General features: G+C 44.2%; 1 protein-coding gene across 1 annotated transcript in view; it reads left to right on the top strand.

Annotated features, from left to right (window-relative positions):
* MTM1 (myotubularin 1) overlaps nt 1–19,605 on the top strand; it is a 107,500-nt gene that overhangs the window by 42,859 nt on the left and 45,036 nt on the right. Inside the window, exon 6 of the mRNA XM_040406497.1 lies at nt 1,908–2,009. Within this exon, the coding sequence (XP_040262431.1) occupies nt 1,908–2,009 (102 nt within the window). The remainder of the gene's footprint in view (nt 1–1,907; nt 2,010–19,605) is intronic.

Below are 19,605 nucleotides of genomic sequence, written 5' to 3'. Positions count from 1 at the left end.
GATTGGATGGAGAGCATCTGTAAACAGCAATTATCATGTCTTGCTACAGATTCTCAATGGGATTTAGGGCTGGACTTTGACTGGGCCATTCTAACACATGAATGTGCTTTGATCTAAGCCATTCCATTGTAGCTCTGGCTGTATGTTTAGGTTTTTGCTTAAAGGGGAACCTCAGCCCCTTTCTGTATTTAGCTCCATCTATCTTTCAATCAACTCTGACCACCTTCTCTGTCCCTGCTGAAGAAAAGCATCCCTAAAGCATGATGCGACCACCACCATGTTTCATGGTGGGGATGTTTTTTTCAGTTGATGTGCAGTGTTCGTTTTCCACCACACTTATAGTTTTGCATTTAGTCCAAAAAGTTCCACTTTGGTCTCACCTGACCAGAGCACCTTCTTTCACATGTTTGCTGTGCCCCCTACATGGCTTGTGGCAAACTGCAAATGGCTTTCTCCTTGCCACTCTTCCATAAAAGCCAGATTTGTGGAATACATGACTAATAGTTGTCCTGTGGACAGATTCTCCCATCTGAGCTGTGGATCTCTACAGCTCCTCCAGTGTGACCATGGGCCTCTTTGCTGCTTCTCTAATTGGTGCTCTCCTTGCCTGGGCTGTCCGTTTAGATGGATGGCCATGTCTTGGTAGGTTTGTGCCATACTCCCATTTTCGGATGATGGAATGAACAGTACTCCGTGAGATGTTCATAGCTTGAGAGATTTTTATAACCTACCCCTGCTTTATATGTCTCCACAACATTATCCCTGACCTGTCTGGCGTGTTCCTTGGTTGTCATGATGCTGTTTGATCACTAATATTCTCTAACAAACCTCTGAGGCCTTCACAGAACAGCTGTAGTTATGCTGAGAATAAATTACACACAGGTGGACTCTATTTACTAATTAGGCGACTTCTGAAGGCAATTGGTTACCCTGGATTTTATGTAGGAAGCTGAATACAAATGCATGCCACACTATTCAGATTTTTATTTGTTAAAAATTTTAGAAAACCATGTATCATTTTCTTTTCACTTCACACATACTTGCTACTTTGTGTTGGTCTATCACATAAAATCCCAATAAAATACATAAGTTTGTGTATGAATACTTTTTCAATGCACTGTACATAAAACATGTCTGCTTTCTACCAAAAACCGCACCACACCTGTCCATCGATACTGCAGCTTGGATCCTTTGGGATGGAGCTGCAATACCAAGCACAACCTGTGGACAGGTGTGGTGCTGTTTTGTGGAAGAAATGTTTTTAACTCGTCTTGGACAACCCCTTCAAATCTTTTCTTTACTTTCCCACATAATCGATGACCATTTTCTGGCCCAAAATGCGCTTTTCAGGGTACGCCCACACATGACTGAAAATGGAGGGGAGAAGTTGGCCTTGGAATTTGCAATGGATCCACAGCAAAAACTGCGCCTGGGAGTTGTTGTTGTTGTTTTTTTGCTCTTCACTGTGGATTTAATCCCTCCATTGCAAATACCAAAAACCATGATGCAGATCTACAGCATAATTTGACATGCTGCAGATTTCATATCGGCACTGCAGGTCAGTGTACACCGTGGATGAGATCTCGTCTGCTTTGCTTGTACTGTGTAACACTGCAGATTTTCTGCAGATCCTGCAGCATTTCACTTCTGGATGTACGCTCCATGTACTACTGCTACAGCAGAAGATAAGCTGACCAGCAGAGGACTGATGGTTTATAATCTATACTAATGTTCAGAAGGTTTCTAACCTCTGGTTGACTCCCATATAAAAGTTTCAGTACTTTTGTTTTAATCATCACCTGTTTCTGATCATTTCTTAAAAGGAAAGCACACACCTTTTTACATAAGCTGCAAATCATTTCAGTGAGATGGATACAATGATTCATTTTTATTCTTTTCCAATTTAGGACATGAGAAACCTGCATTTTGCTCTGAAACAGGAAAAACACAGCAGAAGACAGATATTTGAAGAGCTGACAAAACATGCTTTTCCCCTCTCACACAGTTTGGTAAGTAGCCATGAATGCTACCATTTAGAATTTTATTTCCCTTAGTAGTCATGAAGGCTGATCAGTCTATTTCGGTCTTAGTTTTTCTTGCTGGATTCAGCCACAAACCTAGATTGTCACAGCGCTGGAGTAGTACATCGCTGAAAGTAGGTTGTTAAAGAGTCATGGTCATTTCATTCTTTTTCCCATAAATTATTAGTACAGGGTAATATAAGAAACTTTGTGATATATTTTATCAGAGAAAGATGCTTCCTCCTCCTTACTGACTCTCAATTCACTGCTCAGATCTGTCTTCAGTAAAGACAGGCTGCCTGCTCACTGAAGGATCAGATTATATAGAAGTCTGTGGGAAAAGCTGATGAGAAGGAAGATTCTTGAGATAAACACAGACTGCTTCTGGGTTTGTAAGTGATTTACTCTCTAACTTCACTGCTGAATTGACATCTAACATTGGTTCTGCTGTATTGTGCTCCATTGATGCTTCATTCTTCTGAAGGCTGTTATGCCAGTTTCGTGGTGTTAAATTGTTGCATGTTTTGCAGCAGACATGACAGTTTGTCTAAAGTTCTGTGACTTTAGGATGAGAAATCTGGCGCATGTTTTCGACTGTCTATTCTAACTTTACCCCATTTATTTTTTTAGCTTAGTGAATATCAAAGAGTGACCAAAATTTGTTCCCATTTTTTGCATAAGCCACGTTTTTTTTGTTGAACAAGTTGTTAAAAAGTGTCCAAAAATGTATTTTTGCTGTAAATTGGACAAAATTCAGGGGCATTTCTAGTAGTAAATCTCTTTTTGTATGTCTCAAGAATCGTTTTGGTTTGAACAGCTCATCAGAACGTAGTAGGGCTTTAGTAGTGACACTAATTGTCCTCTGAAGTGTGACAGTCATTGTCGCCCCCCCCCCCCAGCTAAATAAAGAGCATCTCATGGTTGTAGGAAGTAATGCGTGCTTGAGTTGAATAGGCTGTTCTAGATGGGAAAAGCCACTCAAGGCTGTTCTAATCCTTAATCCTCCAGAGAGTCCTGCGGAGTGACCGCACTGTAATGTACAGTATACACCACAGTGTACTAATACACCTCATGAAAAGACTGTTATGGTTTCAGCAAAAAAAAAAAAAAAAGTGTTGACTGTTAACTATAATGGGGGTCTGCCAAAAAACAGCCAGACAATTACTGCTGCACACAGCAGTTTCTGTCCAGTCGATTCCTGGCAGTCTATGCCAGAACAGCCTACCAGAAAGCTGTGGCGGCAGTGTGATACAGATCTAAGGCCTCATGCACGACGATCCGCATTTTGTTTCCGGATCACACACAGACCCATTCATTTGTATGGGGCCGTAAAAATGCGGACAGCACATGGATGTCATCCGCCAAGTATACAACATGTCCTATTTTTGTACGCTTTGCGGAAAAGATTAGGCATTTCGACAATGAGGCCCTCAAAGTGCAAGGTGCGCACAGCAGGTGTCTGCATTTTATGGATACTCAGTTTACAGCCTGCAAAACAGTCCATTAGCATGAGGCCTAATGAAACACTATACAATTTTCTAATGTTTCAGTATCCGTTCTTCATTTGGTAAGATCTCTGCTTGCAGTCAATCAGTGGTGACCTTTAATTGTTTACATCCTTTGAATAAAAGCTGTTCTTGGTCCCTGATGATCACACAGAGCTCAGTTGTCTCGTAAGGAGCCTCGTCTACAAGGAATGATAGCGTTTAAGCTAAGCATAAATGTATTGTTCATGGGTATCATTGAAGTGACCAGGTAATTGTCCCTAATCTCAGGGTGGACGTCTGACCTGGGAACCTAGCTTCTCTCATAATAACACGTGTTACATACCTGCAGTGCTATAAATACAGCAGTCTCCAGTGTCACCATCCATAATTCAGAGACTGGTACCCATTAAGAAAACCTGTTGAAAATGGGATATATGAATAATGTATTTCTTGCCAGTTTGACCACATATGTATTATTAGTGCTGGTAAAAACCATCATAGATCCAGTATCGCACAAGCCAAAAATACACTGTAACCTCACGAGTGGAAAGTTTATTGAAGAAATTGGGTCAGAAAGGAGAAATGACATACAGTATATGTTGTTTTACATGATCTCTTCACCTAATAGATGAGGCTCTGTCGAGGCTTCGTTTGGTGCAGTCAGGACTGATCTGGAACGAAGTGGTGGTTTCTGTAATAAACGGAAACCATAAGGCAGATGTGAACAGAGAACCTAAGTGATATACAGCCCCAGTATTGATAGTTTGTACACTCACAACTAGTCAGATCACTGTAAGTAATGGTACATAGAACTGTGGTAAGTTATACATAATATCTATGGATGGATTGATGAATTGAGGGCAAATGTCAGGGTAGGGTAATGGTAGAACCCTGAACTCTTCCACACCACTGTCCCTACCTGATTGCACTATTGGTCCTAAGCTAAGGCCCGCAACTGGACAGCAGTCCCTTTCGTGACTAGGTGGTGGGACCTATGAGGGAAAATAATAAACGGAATGACGGGCAAACTGGATCAGATTTCAGAAGCAAAGTCCAAATCAGGTCAGTCTCTAAACCAGAGAGATGCATCAGAACGAAGAAGAGATCCAAAACACACAATCAAATACCAGACTGGGTCAGAGCCTGGATTTCACATCATACAATAAAGGGCAAACAAGCAGAAGCAAGGTCAGGGACAGTCCAAAGGTCAGAATACCAGAGATCCAAACAGAAGTATAATGCATGCTAGAGGGGCTTAGGCTTGTTTCACATTTGCCTGAAACATATCTGGCATGCTGTTCCGGCTGGGAACAGCGTGTCAGACCAGTCCTTGCCGGGCGTTGCTGGCATTTTGTCCGGCCACATTCACTATAATGGGGGGCCGGCAGAGATCCAGCTGCAACCCGGCAAATATGCAGAGGAATGGCTGGACGAAAACTGCTGCGCCTAGCAAGAACGGATCTGACAGGCTGTTCCCTGCCGCATGTGTTTCACTTAAGCGAGAAACAAGCCTTAGCAAACCAATCACAGGCACCTGCTGCCTGTTTAAATTACTCTCCTCAGGAGGCATGTGACGCCAGCACACAGCCTGATTGGTCCTTGAGCTCTGCCTTCTCTCCACTATTTACCTTCGCCGTCAACATCGCAGTGGTGAGAAGGTGTAATTACAGCTCCTCCGTCTTATGCACTTCAATGGGAAGGAACAGTTACACTCCGTCTGCTCCTTCCCATTGAAGTGCATGGGACGGAGGAGCTGTAATTACACCTGCTCACCACTGCAATGTCAACCGCGAAGATGAATAGTGGAGAGAAGGCAGAGCTCATGGACCAATCAGGCTGTGTGCTGGTGCCACGTGCCTTCTGAGGAGAGTTATTTAACACAGGCAGCTGGTAAATAGTGAAGAGAACATTACTCTGCATTCTAGGGCTGAAACGATTTCTCGATTTAAATCGAGTAATTCGACACACAAAGATCCTCGATGCAAATTTTTTGCATCGAAGATTCGTTTGTGTCATGTGACCACGGAGCGGGAGTGAAGCGCTTGCTATTACTCCCGCTCCGTGGTCTCCCGCTGCGCTTGGAATACTCACCTTTCCAGCGGGGGGCCTCCGGGAACTTCACAGCACGTCCATGGTCCCGTGCTGCACTGACCTGACGTACGCACGCCGTGACCTGACGTGCTGTGTGAGGTCAGGAGCAGAGCAGCGCGGAACGATGGAGTGTCGGCGGCACCCCTGCTGGAAAGGTAAGTTGGTGAAACCGAGGGGGTGGGGGCGTGACTATGGCCGGGCGCCCGGAGAGCACAGCGTCATAGCGACCAATGACGCTGTGCAATCCGGGTGTCAGGAGGAGCAGGGCAGCAGCCAGAGACTATGGCACAGTGGGGGGAGAGCTGATGGCACTTGGTGGGAGAGAGCTGATGGCACTTGGTGGGAGAGAGCTGATGGCACTGGGGTGGGGGAGAGCTGATGGTACTGGGGTGGGGGAGAGCTGATGGCACTGGGGTGGGGGAGAGCTGATGGCACTGGGGTGGGGGAGAGCTGATGGCACTGGGGTGGGGGAGAGCTGATGGCACTGGGGTGGGGGAGAGCTGATGGCACTGGGGTGGGGGAGAGCTGATGGCACTGGGGTGGGGGAGAGCTGATGGCACTGGGGTGGGGGAGAGCTGATGGCACGGGGGGGGGGGGCTGATGGCACTGGGGGGAAGTGATGCACTTGGGCTGATCGCAGCACAGGGGGGAACGAAGGGTGTTTTGGACTAATGGCAGGGGGTCTTATGAGTTTTTATAAAGGAAAACAGTCTATTAATGCATTTCTTCTTATTAGATTACTCGATTAATCGTAAAAAATAATCGATAGAATACTCGATTACTAAAATAATCGTTTACTGCAGCCCATTCTCTTCAGACAACTAACTGGCGGGCCCCCTCGTAGCTGATATTGATGACCTATCCTGCTGTGCATATCTGTCTGCTGCTCCATCCAGATGGGGAACACAGGCTCCAGTTCTAGTAATCACCGGGGGCCCCTCTGATCGGATCCCCATTGATCAGACACTGATACCCGATCCTGTTGATAGGGGATACGTTGTTGTAATGGGACAACCCTTTTAATAGTTTGTAGGGCAACCAAAATATAATTGTGTACCTCGGAAACAACAAAGGAAAGGACCGCAAGTAAAATATACATGGGGCGTCAGGAGGTGATGTTCTGATTGGCCTCCATAAATGCCCACATCCCAGCGCCAGTCAGGAACATCTCTGCAGATCTCCTCAGTTCCGCAGGTCTGAACCCTCTTTGCTTTTCTTACATGCTTGGCATTTCCCTCCCTGTGACACCACATACCTGTATAAACTGACACAACTGCAGTAGCTAAAGGCAGTGTGTGATCTGTCCTTCTCCGTAGCTGTTCGGGCCTTCCTCGTTGATCCTTCGGGGTTTTGGAGAATTGCTGAGATGTAACAAATTATGTAAATTTTGCATTGTTCATTATGTGGATGAGCCTTGTGATGCTCGTGGTCTCCATCCAGTGAGGTGCACGTTATTGTGAGTTATGTTTCCTTATTAAGCTTCCGTATGTAGCTAATGTTTTCGTAATTAACCCGCTTATGAAGACTTGGCGTCCCAGAAGATAGACGTAATTTTGATTGACAGCGTTTTAGTAGCTTGTGGTGCTGGACCCGAGTGAGATTGTAATGCTAAACGATGTGATCTAAGGAGAACTTCACCTCCTCCACCGCTGCTGACCTTGCAGTAATAAAATTCCTTTGTTAATTTAGGTTGATTTGCATACAAAGAAAATACTTCTCCATTATTATTATTTTTTCCCATTGCAAATATGGTTATACACTGCTCAAAAAAATAAAGGGAACACAAAAATAACACATCCTAGATCTGAATTAATTAAATATACTTCTGAAATACTTTGTTCTTTACATAGTTGAATGTGCTGACAACAAAATCACACAAAAATGAAAAAATGGAAATCAAATTTTTCAACCCATGGAGGTCTGGATTTGGAGTCACACAAAATTAAAGTGGAAAAACACACTACAGGCTGATCCAACTTTGATGTAATGTCCTTAAAACAAGTCAAAATGAGGCTCAGTAGTGTGTGTGGCCTCCATGTGCCTGTATGACCTCCCTACAACGCCTGTGCATGCTCCTGATGAGGTGGCGGACGGTCTCCTGAGGGATCTCCTCCCAGACCTGGACTAAAGCATCTGCCAACTCCTGGACAGTCTGTGGTGCAACGTGACGTTGGTGGATAGAGCGAGACATGATATCCCAGATGTGCTCAATTGGATTCAGGTCTGGGGAACGGGCGGGCCAGTCCATAGCATCAATGCCTTCGTCTTGCAGGAACTGCTGACACACTTCAGCCACATGAGGTCTAGCATTGTCTTTTATTAGGAGGAACCCAGGGCCAACCGCACCAGCATATGGTCTCACAAGGGGTCTGAGGATCTCATCTCGGTACCTAATGGCAGTCAGGCTACCTCTGGCGAGCACATGGAGGGCTGTGCGGCCCTCCAAAGAAATGCCACCCTACACCATTACTGACCCAATGACAAACCGGTCATGCTGGAGGATGTTGCAGGCAGCAGAACGTTCTCCACGGCGTCTCCAGACTCTGTCACGTCTGTCACATGTGCTCAGTGAAACCTACTTTCATCTGTGAAGAGCACAGGGCGCCAGTGGCGAATTTGCCAATCTTGGTGTTCCCTGGCAAATGCCAAACGTCCTGCACGGTGTTAGGCTGTAAGCACAACCCCCACCTGTGGACGTCGGGCCCTCATATCACCCTCATGGAGTCTGCTTCTGACCGTTTGAGCAGACACATGCACATTTGTAGCCTGCTGGAGGTCATTTTGCAGGGCTCTGGCAGTGCTCCTCCTGTTCCTCCTTGCACAAAGGCAGAGGTAGCTGTCCTGCTGCTGGGTTGTTGCCCTCCTACGGCCTCCTCCACGTCTCCTGATGTACTGGCCTGTCTCCTGGTAGCGCCTCCATGCTCTGGACACTACGCTGACAGACACAGCAAACCTTCTTGCCACAGCTCGCATTGATGTGCCATCCTGGATAAGCTGCACTACCTGAGCCACTTGTGTGGGTTGTAGACTCAGTCTCATGCTACCACTAGAGTGAAAGCACCGCCAGCATTCAAAAGTGACCAAAACATCAGCCAGGAAGCATGGGAACTGAGAAATGGTTTGTGGTCACCACCTGCAGAACCACTCCTTTATTGGGGGTGTCTTGCTAATTGCCTATAATTTCCACCTGTTGTCCATCCCATTTGCACAACAGCATGTGAAATTGATTGTCACTCAGTGTTTCTTCCTAAGTGGACAGTTTGATTTCACAGAAGTGTGATTGACTTGGAGTTACATTGTGTTGTTTAAGTGTTCCCTTTATTTTTTTGAGCAGTGTATATTGTGAAATGAGGTGGTGCCCCATACATAGCAGGCGTTAAAGGGGTTATCTGGCCTATTAAAATTGATGGTCTATCTTAAATTCCCTGTTAGACTGGACGATTTGTGAGACCTCTATGGGGAAGGAGCGATCATAGTAATGCTTGTATAATCGCCCTCCCGATTAGCTGATGTGCGTCTTTCATTCAGAAGATTAGATGCACGACTATTGGCAGCACATCTTCCTGTGTAATCCTTATTAGAACTGAATGTGGGGCAGCAACCGTTCCTCCCCACTTTGCATCGGCCTCGGTAATGGCGCCAATCGAATCAAATGTTTTTCGGCACTCGTCCCACCCAGACATTGGGCTGTATAACAGGGCCTTATTTACAGGCAGATTATCTGGCTAATTATTGGGACAAATGCGTGTTCCTGATAATTGCCAGGCGCAGATGTGCCACCAATCGCTCAATGAATGAGTAAACTGTTGCTCAGTCGGGTAAAAGTGGTGTTGATGCAGCTCCCAAAATCGCAGTTTTCTGAGCAGACCTGTTTGAACATCGATCTGTTGCCCGGAATGATGAATCTGTATGGAGATGAGCGATCGCAGTAGTGATCGTTCGTCCCCATACAGAGGAGGTGATTGCTGATTGATGCATGTATATGTAGCAGTTACCTCCACTCACGATTCCACACTTACTGGAAACCTTTGGTTTGTTCCCAATGATTGCCTGTCAGTGGGCCTGTGTAAACGGGGCTTTAGGATAGGCCATCAATATTTTGTTGGAGGGTGGGGGGTTTATCAGCACCTCCGCCCATCAGCTGTTTGAAGGAGCTTAGTGGTTAGGAGCCTCCTTTTATATGTCAGTCTGAATCTGTGGTCTGCTGGCATTAGATGTTCCACGGTTATTAAGAGGTGCTTGCCTCCAAATAATAGCCAGTCAGTGCACCATAAGGCTCCATTCACAAGTCCGCAATTCTGTTCCGCATTTTGCGGAACGGAATTGCGGACCCATTCATTTCCATGGGTCCACACTATGTGTTGCCCGGATCCGCACTTCCGGGTCCGCAATTCCGTTCCCGAAAAAAAAAATAGAACATGTCCTATTGTCCGCAATTGCGGACAAGATTAGGTATTTTCTATTACGTGCCGGCCATGTGTGGTCCACAAAATGCGTAACACATTGCCGGTGTCCGTGTTATACGGATCCGTGGATGTGTGAATAGAGGCTAACGGGGCTGAAATTTCGCTGGTGGCCGCACGGTTCCGGCTCATTTGAGTGGGAGGCAGATCTGATCTTCTCAGTGCAGCCGAGGCTTTAAGCCACTGCTCTGCAAATCTCCGATCTGAGTCCCATTCACATGAAGGGAGGTCGAAACCACGTGGCTGCAGGCAGGATTCTGTCGAAATTTCAGGGTGGCTGTCTGCCCCATAATTCCACTGTAAAAACCCACCATTTGAAGGCCCCCTAATGCTGGGTTCACATTGCATTCCAGCTCTTTGCAGAGCTTTCTGTCGGGGTTATATGTCTGAATATGTTTAAACCGCATTCAAGCGTGTTCTGTGACAGATACATTAAGGTGAACATTCCCATCATGGACATGTTTTGAATACAGTTTTTGAGTATTCAGACATACACCCAATAGGAAGCCCTGCGGAGGGCTAAAACAGTGTCAACCCTGCCTTTATTTTATTTTATTTTATTTTATTTTATTTTATTTATTTATTTATTTTTTGTCCGGGTAAGAATCTGACACTGGATTTAGTCAGACAGTGGATTCACAGCCGATTCTGCCCAAATCAGCGGGCGGCGCTGCCAAAATCCATCAGCCGGCCGAACTGGTGACGGAATGTCGCTCAAAAGTGACACTGCGCTGGCTGAATGTGGTGCAGGAGTGTATACGATCAGCGACTGTAATAACAGAAAAATAAGCTGTGTCGTGTAAATGAATTAGAGTCCACTGATTGACAGCTTTGTGATTTCCTTATGTTTTCCGGTTTGCATCATTTTTTTTAAATAATCACTTATGAAAGGCATCATTTTGTAATGTATTTTACCTTTATTGTTCCTATCTTCTGTTCTGAGCTGTGGTCACATGACCGTGTCCATGCAGCGCTTTATTATCTCCTGTGATGTTATGGGCGGAGCAGTGATAGGGAAGTGTCTATGTAACAAGCTAGTGGGAGGAGCTATAAACTAGCTGGGTGTTGGGGGAGAGTCTATGTAACTAGCTGAGAAGGGAGGAGCTAAAAAACTAGTTAAATGATAGGGGAGTGTGTCTGTAAATAGCTGAGGTAGGAGGAGCTATAAACTAGCTGGGCGGTGCTGGAGCGATGCAGAGGAGTGAATCATGGGTTTGGTTGGATACAGGAACAGGAAGTTCTGCATACAGGATGGAAAGAAAGCAGAGTGATGTGTTACATGGCGAAAACGGGTCAGGAAAGGACAAACTGAAATAATGCATGGGGAAGATGTACATGAGGTGAGCAACTACATGAACATAATCTACATGCCATAGTAATGCCAGCGTTAAAGGGTCACTTGTCATGAAACGTGCCCCTTTACCTTCATTAGCTATAAGTGCCCTGTTTAATCTTGCACATAATCCTGATACTGAGTTGTCGTGCCCAGTGTCTTGCCAAGTGGCGCGCTGATTGTCTGTGCTCCCTGGGAGGCATTTTTGTGTTATGCTCGGACTTTTATCAGTGGCACGGTGAGCCCCTCAAATAAAATCAAGTCGCATAACCGCATTCCACTGTCCTATTATAACTTCAGTGTGTTGGCTGCATTTTGCCATGAAGCTGTGCTCTCCGTATATCAGTTATGTGTCCAGGGCTAAATAAACATTTCTTCCTCCTCCAGCAGGTTTGTCCTGATGAACTGTGCTGAATTTTGATGTGCATAACCTTGTCCTGCTTCTTCCCAGTTGACCAAGACAAATGGCTTTTCTGTTTCCGTTCAGCCGGCTCTTCCATTATACCCTGACCGCTATTTTCACAGTTCACTTTCTGGAAATCTTCGCACGTGTAGTTCTGAAGTCAGATTGTAAGCAAGTCATCCGGCCTGAGCTATAATGTCTCCGTCCTTGGGAGCGTATGGATTGTGTCATGATCTTTTTATTTTTTTTTCGGATTCAGTAGTTTGTGATGGGCTCAATATAGCTTTAAAATATGAACCTAGAAATTATATTTTAAAGAGGTAGTACCAGCTTAAGAAGTGGCAGCACATGTTATAAAGTGAATATTGATGAGCTAGTATGTAGGACACGTGGGGAGTGGCGAGTGTACCGCTGGCTGTACTCGCCGTTTCCTGGTCTTCTTCCGGACGCTGTGTGGCAGTGTGTCCTGACTGCATATAGCTTACGTGCACTATGACATGACGCTGTGCATCCTCAGGTCACAGTGCAGGGTCCGAAAAAATACCATAGCGGTGAGTGCAGGAAGAGTGTGCAGTCAGAGCAGCAGAGGTAAGTTCATTTATTTTATGTCTGATGAGAGCTGGAAATCAGATTTTGGGGTGTGATCTGAGGTCGGATAAAGATTGGGGGTGTATCTGAGGGGGGTCTGATCAAGCTTGGGGGGGGGGGGGGTCTGATCTGAAGTCTGCTGAAAGTGTTTTTTTTGTTTTTTTCCCCTTTCTGATTTTCTTCTGAAATCTAGGTGCATCTTTTTCTTTCCCGTTAGCCATCCCATATTGTACAGATTCTCCCTCCTTCCCTTGTAAAACTAATAAAAAAATAAAAATAAATACTCCATACAGCTTCAGGCTCCCATGATCAGTTTTATCTACATTTTAACCCCTTAAGGACTTAGGGCGTACCGGTACGTCCTAAGTTTAAATCGAGATTGCGGAGCTGCGGGGGTTAATCCGAACAGGATGCCGGCTGAAATCATTCAGCCGGCATCCTGTCACAACGCCAGGGGGGGGGTCATGTGAACCCCCCATATCGGCGATCGCAGCAAACCGCAGGTCAATTCAGACCTACGGTTTGCTGCGCTTTCTGCAGTTTCTGATCCACATGGTCCCTGACCGCAGGGATCAGAAACTTTAAAATGCCCCAAATGTCGATTTTGCAGCCCCGCACCCCTTCATGATTATATGCCGGCGGGTGGTGCAGGGGGGGTGGAGGGTTACTGGAGGCGGGCGGTGGGGCAGGCAGGATCGCGATCCCCCACCCGCCTCCTCTTGAAAATTTGTTGGTGGCCAGTGGTTATACCAGAGTGTCAGCACATTGCTGACACTCTGGTATAAACGACTGACATCTGTGCAGATGTCAGCCGTTTAACCATTTCCATACCGCGGTCCGTACGGACCGCTGTATGGAAAAGGTTAACGGTCAGGGAGCTCCCTCCCTCTCCCATTGGGGGGCTGCTGTGGCCCCAGACAGGATGGGGTCACAGAGGTAGGGAGCCCCCCTCCTTACCCTTCCCCGTCTGCGAAGTTGTGGCCACAACTGAGCAGAGGGGGAAGGTTCCCATGGCAACAGGACGCCTTCTCAGGCATCCTGCTGTCCATGGTGCTGAACAGATCTGTGCTAAAGGCATAGATCTGTTCAGACAAAGTGTAAGTAAGATACAGTACAATACACTATATAGTGTACTGTATTATACAGACATCAGACCCACTGGATCTTCAAGAACCAAGTGGGTCTGGGTCAAAAAAATGTAAAAAAAATTGTGAAAGTAAAGATTAAAAAAACACATTTATCACTGAATAAAAAAATATAAATACACTACACATATTAGGTATCGCCGCGTCCGTAACGACCTGATCTATAAAACGGTCATGTTACTTTCCCCGCACGGTGAACGCCATAAAAATAAAAAAATTTAAACTATAAGAAAATTGAAATTTTGCCCACCTTACTTCCCAAAAAAGGTAATAAAAGTGATCAAAAAAGTCGCATGTACGCCAATTTGGTACCAATCAAACCGTCATCTCATCCCGCAAAAATCATACCCTACCCAAGATAATCGGCCAAAAACTGAAAAAACTATGGCTCTTAGACTATGGAAACACTAAAACATGATTATTTCTTTTTGTTTTAAAAATGAAATCATTGTGTAAAAACTTACATAAATAAAAATAAAGTATACATATTGGGTATCGCCGCGTCCGTATCGACAGACTTTATAAAAATATCACATGACCTTATCCCTCAGATGACCACCGTTAAAAAAGTAAAATAAAAAAAAAAGTGTCAAAAAAGCCATTTTTTGTCATCTTGCCTCACAAAAAGTGTGTGTATGTATATATGTATATATATATATATATATATATATATATGTATGTATGTATGTATGTATGTATGTATGTATGTATGTATATATATATATATATATATATATATATATATATATATATATATATATATATAGCAACCAAAAATCATATGTACCCTAAACTAGTACCAACAAAACTGCCACCCTATCCCGTCGTTTCTAAAATGGGGTCACTTTTTTGGAGTTTCTACTCTAGGGGTGCATCAGGGGGGCTTCAAAAAACAGTCCAGCAAAATCTGCCTTCCAAAAACCGTATGGCATTCCTTTCCTTCTGCGCCCTGCCGTGTGCCCGTACAGCAGTTTACGACCACATATGGGGTGTTTCTGTAAACTACAGAATCAGGGCCATAAATAATGAGTTTTGTTTGGCTGTTAACCCTTGCTTTGAAACTGGAAAAAATATATTAAAATGGAAAATCTGCCCAAAAAGTGACATTTTGAAATTGTAGCTCTATTTTCCATTAAATCTTGTGGAACACCTAAAGGGTTAACAAAGTTTGTAAAATCAGTTTTGAATACCTTGAGGGGTGTAGTTTCTTAGATGGGGTCACTTTTATGGAGTTTTTACTCTAGGGGTGCATCAGGGGGGCTTCAAATGGGACATGGTGTCAAAAAAACAGTCCAGCAAAATCTGCCTTCCAAAAACCATACGGCGCACCTTTCCCTCTACGCCCTACTGTGTGCCCGTACAGTAGTTTACGGCCACATATGGGGTGTTTTTGCAAACGACAGAATCGGGGCAATAAATATAGCATTTTGTTTGGCTGTTAACCCTTGCTTTGTTACTGGAAAAAATGGATTAAAATGGAAAATCTGCCCAAAAATCTAAATTCTGAAATTTTAACACCATTTGCCATTAACTCTTGTGGAACACCTAAAGGGTTAACAAAGTTTGTAAAATCAGTTTTGAATATCTTGAGGGGTGTAGTTTATAGAATGGGGTCATTTCTGGGTGGTTTCTATTATGTAAGCCTCGCAAAGTGACTTCAGACCTGAACTGGTCCCTAAAAATTGGGTTTTTGAAAATTTCAGAAAAATTTTAAGATTTGCTTCTAAACTTCTAAGCCTTGTAACATCCCCAAAAAATAAAATATCATTCCCAAAATGATCCAAACATGAAGTAGACATATGGGGAATGTAAAGTAATAACTATTTTTGGAGGTATTACTATGTATTATAGAAGTAGAGAAATTGAAACTTGGAAATTTGCAATTTTTTTTATAAATAAAAATGTTGTTTTTTTTTACTTCATTTTACCAGTGTCATGAAGTACAATATGTGACGAAAAAACATTCTCAGAATGGCCTGGATAAGTCAAAGCGTTTTAAAGTTATCAGCACTTAAAGTGACACTGGTCAGATTTGCAAAAAATGGCCAAGTCCTTAAAGTGAAATAGGGCAGAGTCCTTAAGGGGTTAAAGCAGCATTTCGAGCATAGTATTATTCTAGCAGAAATTATGAAATTCCAGAGACCCACCATTTAAAAGGGGCTTGTTCAGGATTTTGATGTTGATTGCCTCATCCTAAGGATAGGTAATCAATATCTGATCATGGGGGCTAGCACCTCAGCCGATCAACAGTATACTGGTCTTCTGAGCTGAGAGTCCACAGGAGGGGAAGTAGTGGGAAACGGGTAAGTAACCGTCCCTTTACAGGTCGGGTGAAGTTGAGGGGTTTTAAAAAAAAAAAAAAAAAACATTCTTGCACAACCTCTTTAAAATAAACCTGTCACATGGAACGTGGCATGTTAGAGAGCTGGAGGAGAACTTGTAATTTATTGATCTAAATCTCTGCTCCGTCTGCCCTTAGGAGTCCAGTGGGCGTCAGGTCAGTCACTGACTAGGACCACACACTCGAAGCCTAAGCATTGAATGAGCAGAAGTGATTTAGATCAGGGATGCCCAACTTGTGGCTCTCCAGCTTTTGCAAAACTACAACTTCCATCATGCCTGGACAGCCTACAGCTATCAGGGCATGCTGGGAGTTGTAGTTTTCCAACATTTGGAGGGCAGCAGGTTGGGCATTCCTGATTTAGATTAATGAATTTCTCACAGACTATGCACCAATCTGCTCATCTTCTCCTGCTCGATAACATGGTGCCCACAGATTGCACAGTATTTCCATGACGGGTTCCCTTTAGCAATGACATGTTTTTACAGTGCTTATTGTCACTTGAGTGTCACCGTTCTGCTTTTACCAGATTATTCTATTACTGTTTTATCAGTGTTCAGTGGCGGCTGCAAGTCTTTGTCAGTGTATATGATTTACATGGGGAAACAGGAAGCGGTGCAGAGGGTTTCCTTCCACCCTCACAAAGTGCTTTAGTCATACTTGTCCTTATATTAACAGACTAGTTTTACATGTCAGACTGCTTACTTTCTGCTGGAAAGACCTGATGATGCAAAACCCGAGCGTAATGTACTGTATTTAACAGCCATCAATCATCAGCGTTGTGTAAGCTAATGTAATTACTCCCTCCTATGATAATACCTGCGCTGGAAGAAATGTGCTGCTGAAATGGTTAATTAGAGGGGATGTAGAGATGCGTTTCAGTGCAGATGATTTTCAGTGTAGTGCTCATTTATTTTCTGGGGGGAAAAAATCTGAATTGCACCAGTCTATGAAGGTTGTTTTAATGGTACTGTTATGTATCTGATCATTGTGTGAATCCATGAGTTGCGCTACTTACCATTATGCTGTCTTAAAGGGGTTGTCTTATCATAGACCTTGGTGGCTCTGATGTCTGATCATTGGGGTTCTGCCTGCTGTAACCTTCGTCAATGACTACTACATAGTGCCAGCTGTACTGTGTACTAGGAAAATGCTAAAGGGTTGTCCGCTTTTTACTATTTAAGGTCTATCCTTAAGGTAGGTCATCAATATCAGATTAGCGGGGTCCGACTCTTTCAGCACAGATTCCAACCTTTTATAAGTGATGTTCTAGCCTCAGGATAGGCCATCACTATCTGGTTGGAGGGATTGGACACCCCTTACCCCCACCTTTCAGCTTTTGTAGTAGCTCTGTTATTGGAACTGCGTAGCTCTGTCTGTTGTGCAGTGGACACATCTGGTTACTGCAGCATTGCCCCCATTGAAGTGAATGGGAGCAATGCTGCAGTAACTAGTTCCGTTCACCACACAATAGACAGAGCTACGTAGTTCCATGCAGAATAGCTGACCAGCGGAAGTGCCTGATGTTGAACACCCTTTTCCCCCCTGGTCAGATAGTGATGAGGGTAGGTCATCACTTGTAAAGATTTGGACAACCCCTATAACTGTAATATGAACTCTCGCAATTCGGCAGAAAAAAATTTAAGGGGTTGTCCAGGGATGCAAAACATGACTGCTTTCCTCCAAAATGCTGTGCCACATCGGTTCATGGGTTTTGTCTGGTATTTTAGCTCGGCTTAATTAAAGTAAATGAGGCTGAGCTGAAATACCGTATACAACCTAGGGACGGGTATAGTGCTGCTTTTAGAGAAAAACAGCCATGTTTTTCTAATTTTGTTTAACCCCTTCTGTATTCATCTATAAATTTAAAGGGTCACATCAGACTTTGCATAAATCAGTGTTATAGCTGAAAATAATTAAGTGCTGCCCATAGAAATCTATGAGGAGTGAGCTGCTACAGGGAGAAATAGGCATTTTTCTCTTATGAGATATATTACAAAGTTTCTTATATTCATCTGTACTATTGATTTATGTAAACTTTGTTGAAAGTGCAGTGACCATAGTAATCAATTAAACGCATAGTAATCAAAGCTACACAACATCCTATATCTAACATTAAAAGGGTTTTCCGCGATATTTTTTACGGGTGACCTATCCTAGGCCATGTGACCAATAAAACATGACACGACGTGATAATGCAAGCGCTGGTGCCTTCTCAGATGATTTGCAGGTGTCCCAGTTGTCGGACCCCCACCAATCAGATACTGATCACCTATGCAGAGTGGAAGTCATCAGTGAAAAAATATATATCTTAGCTGATGTGGATCAGTTAGTATTAAAAAAGCACACGTGTTTCTTACAGAGGACTAACCATGGTACCTTACTTAACCCTGTATGATACATGGTGGGGCTGAACCCTTCGAATCTTTCGTGTCAGACCTTGTAGGTCCAGATGTAGACTATTGTAACTGTTCCAAAGAAGATATTGGGGGTTACGGTCATGGCAAGCTGTATTTCTCTGCTGACTGTGGGCGTCATATGTGTTTAACCCTTTAATTTGTAAAGCGCTGCGGAATATGATGGCGCTATATAAATAAATGTTGTTGATGATGATAATATTATTAACCCTTCCTGTTCCTTGTGTCATGGCATTTATTGCCCTGCTCAGATCCTGCCTTTTGTAACTTAACCTCGATTTAAATGTGTTAAGTGATGAAGCGGTAAGAAATTGCTATGCACTTGTAAGTAAAGGAGATGTTTCTTTGTGCAGAAATTGCCGTGTTGGAGAAAGATACTGATCACAGCAAATCTGTCATTCACGGCACAGCAGTAGACGCATTGTTCGGATGGCTTCTGTACACATTACCCCCTCCTCGCTCACACTTTGATTATAAGGCTTCTTTTTTTTTTTCTTCTCTAACGAGAGCAGTGCGTGCCGCCATTAGTTTCTCCTGAACTTGACATACATTTGTAAAACAGCCACTGTACAACTCCTCCCCCAACCAGAGCTCTGCAAGATGTATGCAGCTACTGCCTGCAGGCCACACTGCCCTGATGGGTACCGCCATATTTAGGAAGTACCCCCTGGAATCTCTGAGGGCAGTATGGGTGAAATTTCCTTATCCAATACTGCACATCTGAACAATTGACCAGCTGGGTGTTAAAGGGGTTCTCCGGGCTTTTAATATTGATGACCTATCCTCAGCTAAGGTCATCAATATCAGATTGGCGGAGTCTAACCGCCGATCGGCTGTATGAGGAGACGGCGTGCGCAGTGCTCACGTGCTATCTCCCGTCTCACCGCTGCCTGTCTATGGCAAAGCAGCAGCAAACGGGAAGGGAGATGTATGTACTGTACGTGCCGTCTTCTCATACAGCCGATCGGCGGTTGAACCCCTGCCGATCTGATATTGATGACCTATCTTGAGGATAGGCTATCAATATTAAATGCCCGGAGAACCCCTTTAAGCTGGCCATACACATTAGAATTAAAAGGGTCATCCCGTGAGTAATGTAAAAAATGAAAATCATACATCATATAGTACATGACGTTCTCTTTGTAACAAACTTGGAACCAGCCCTGTACCTCACAAGGATCCAGCGATCTCCCCATTCATTGTTCCATTTGTTCTGCTAGATTTATTTCAAGCTGGCAGCTCGGGGAGCATGCACTTTCTCAGGAGGCGTGTCCTTTCTGCTGCATCCAGCGCCAGTTGAAGGATGGAACTGAGCA

Source organism: Bufo bufo, chromosome 8, assembly GCF_905171765.1.
Source record: "Bufo bufo chromosome 8, aBufBuf1.1, whole genome shotgun sequence".
Lineage (NCBI taxonomy): Eukaryota > Metazoa > Chordata > Amphibia > Anura > Bufonidae > Bufo > Bufo bufo.
Note: the sequence above shows the minus strand (reverse complement) of the source record. Positions and strands in the feature narration are given on the sequence as shown.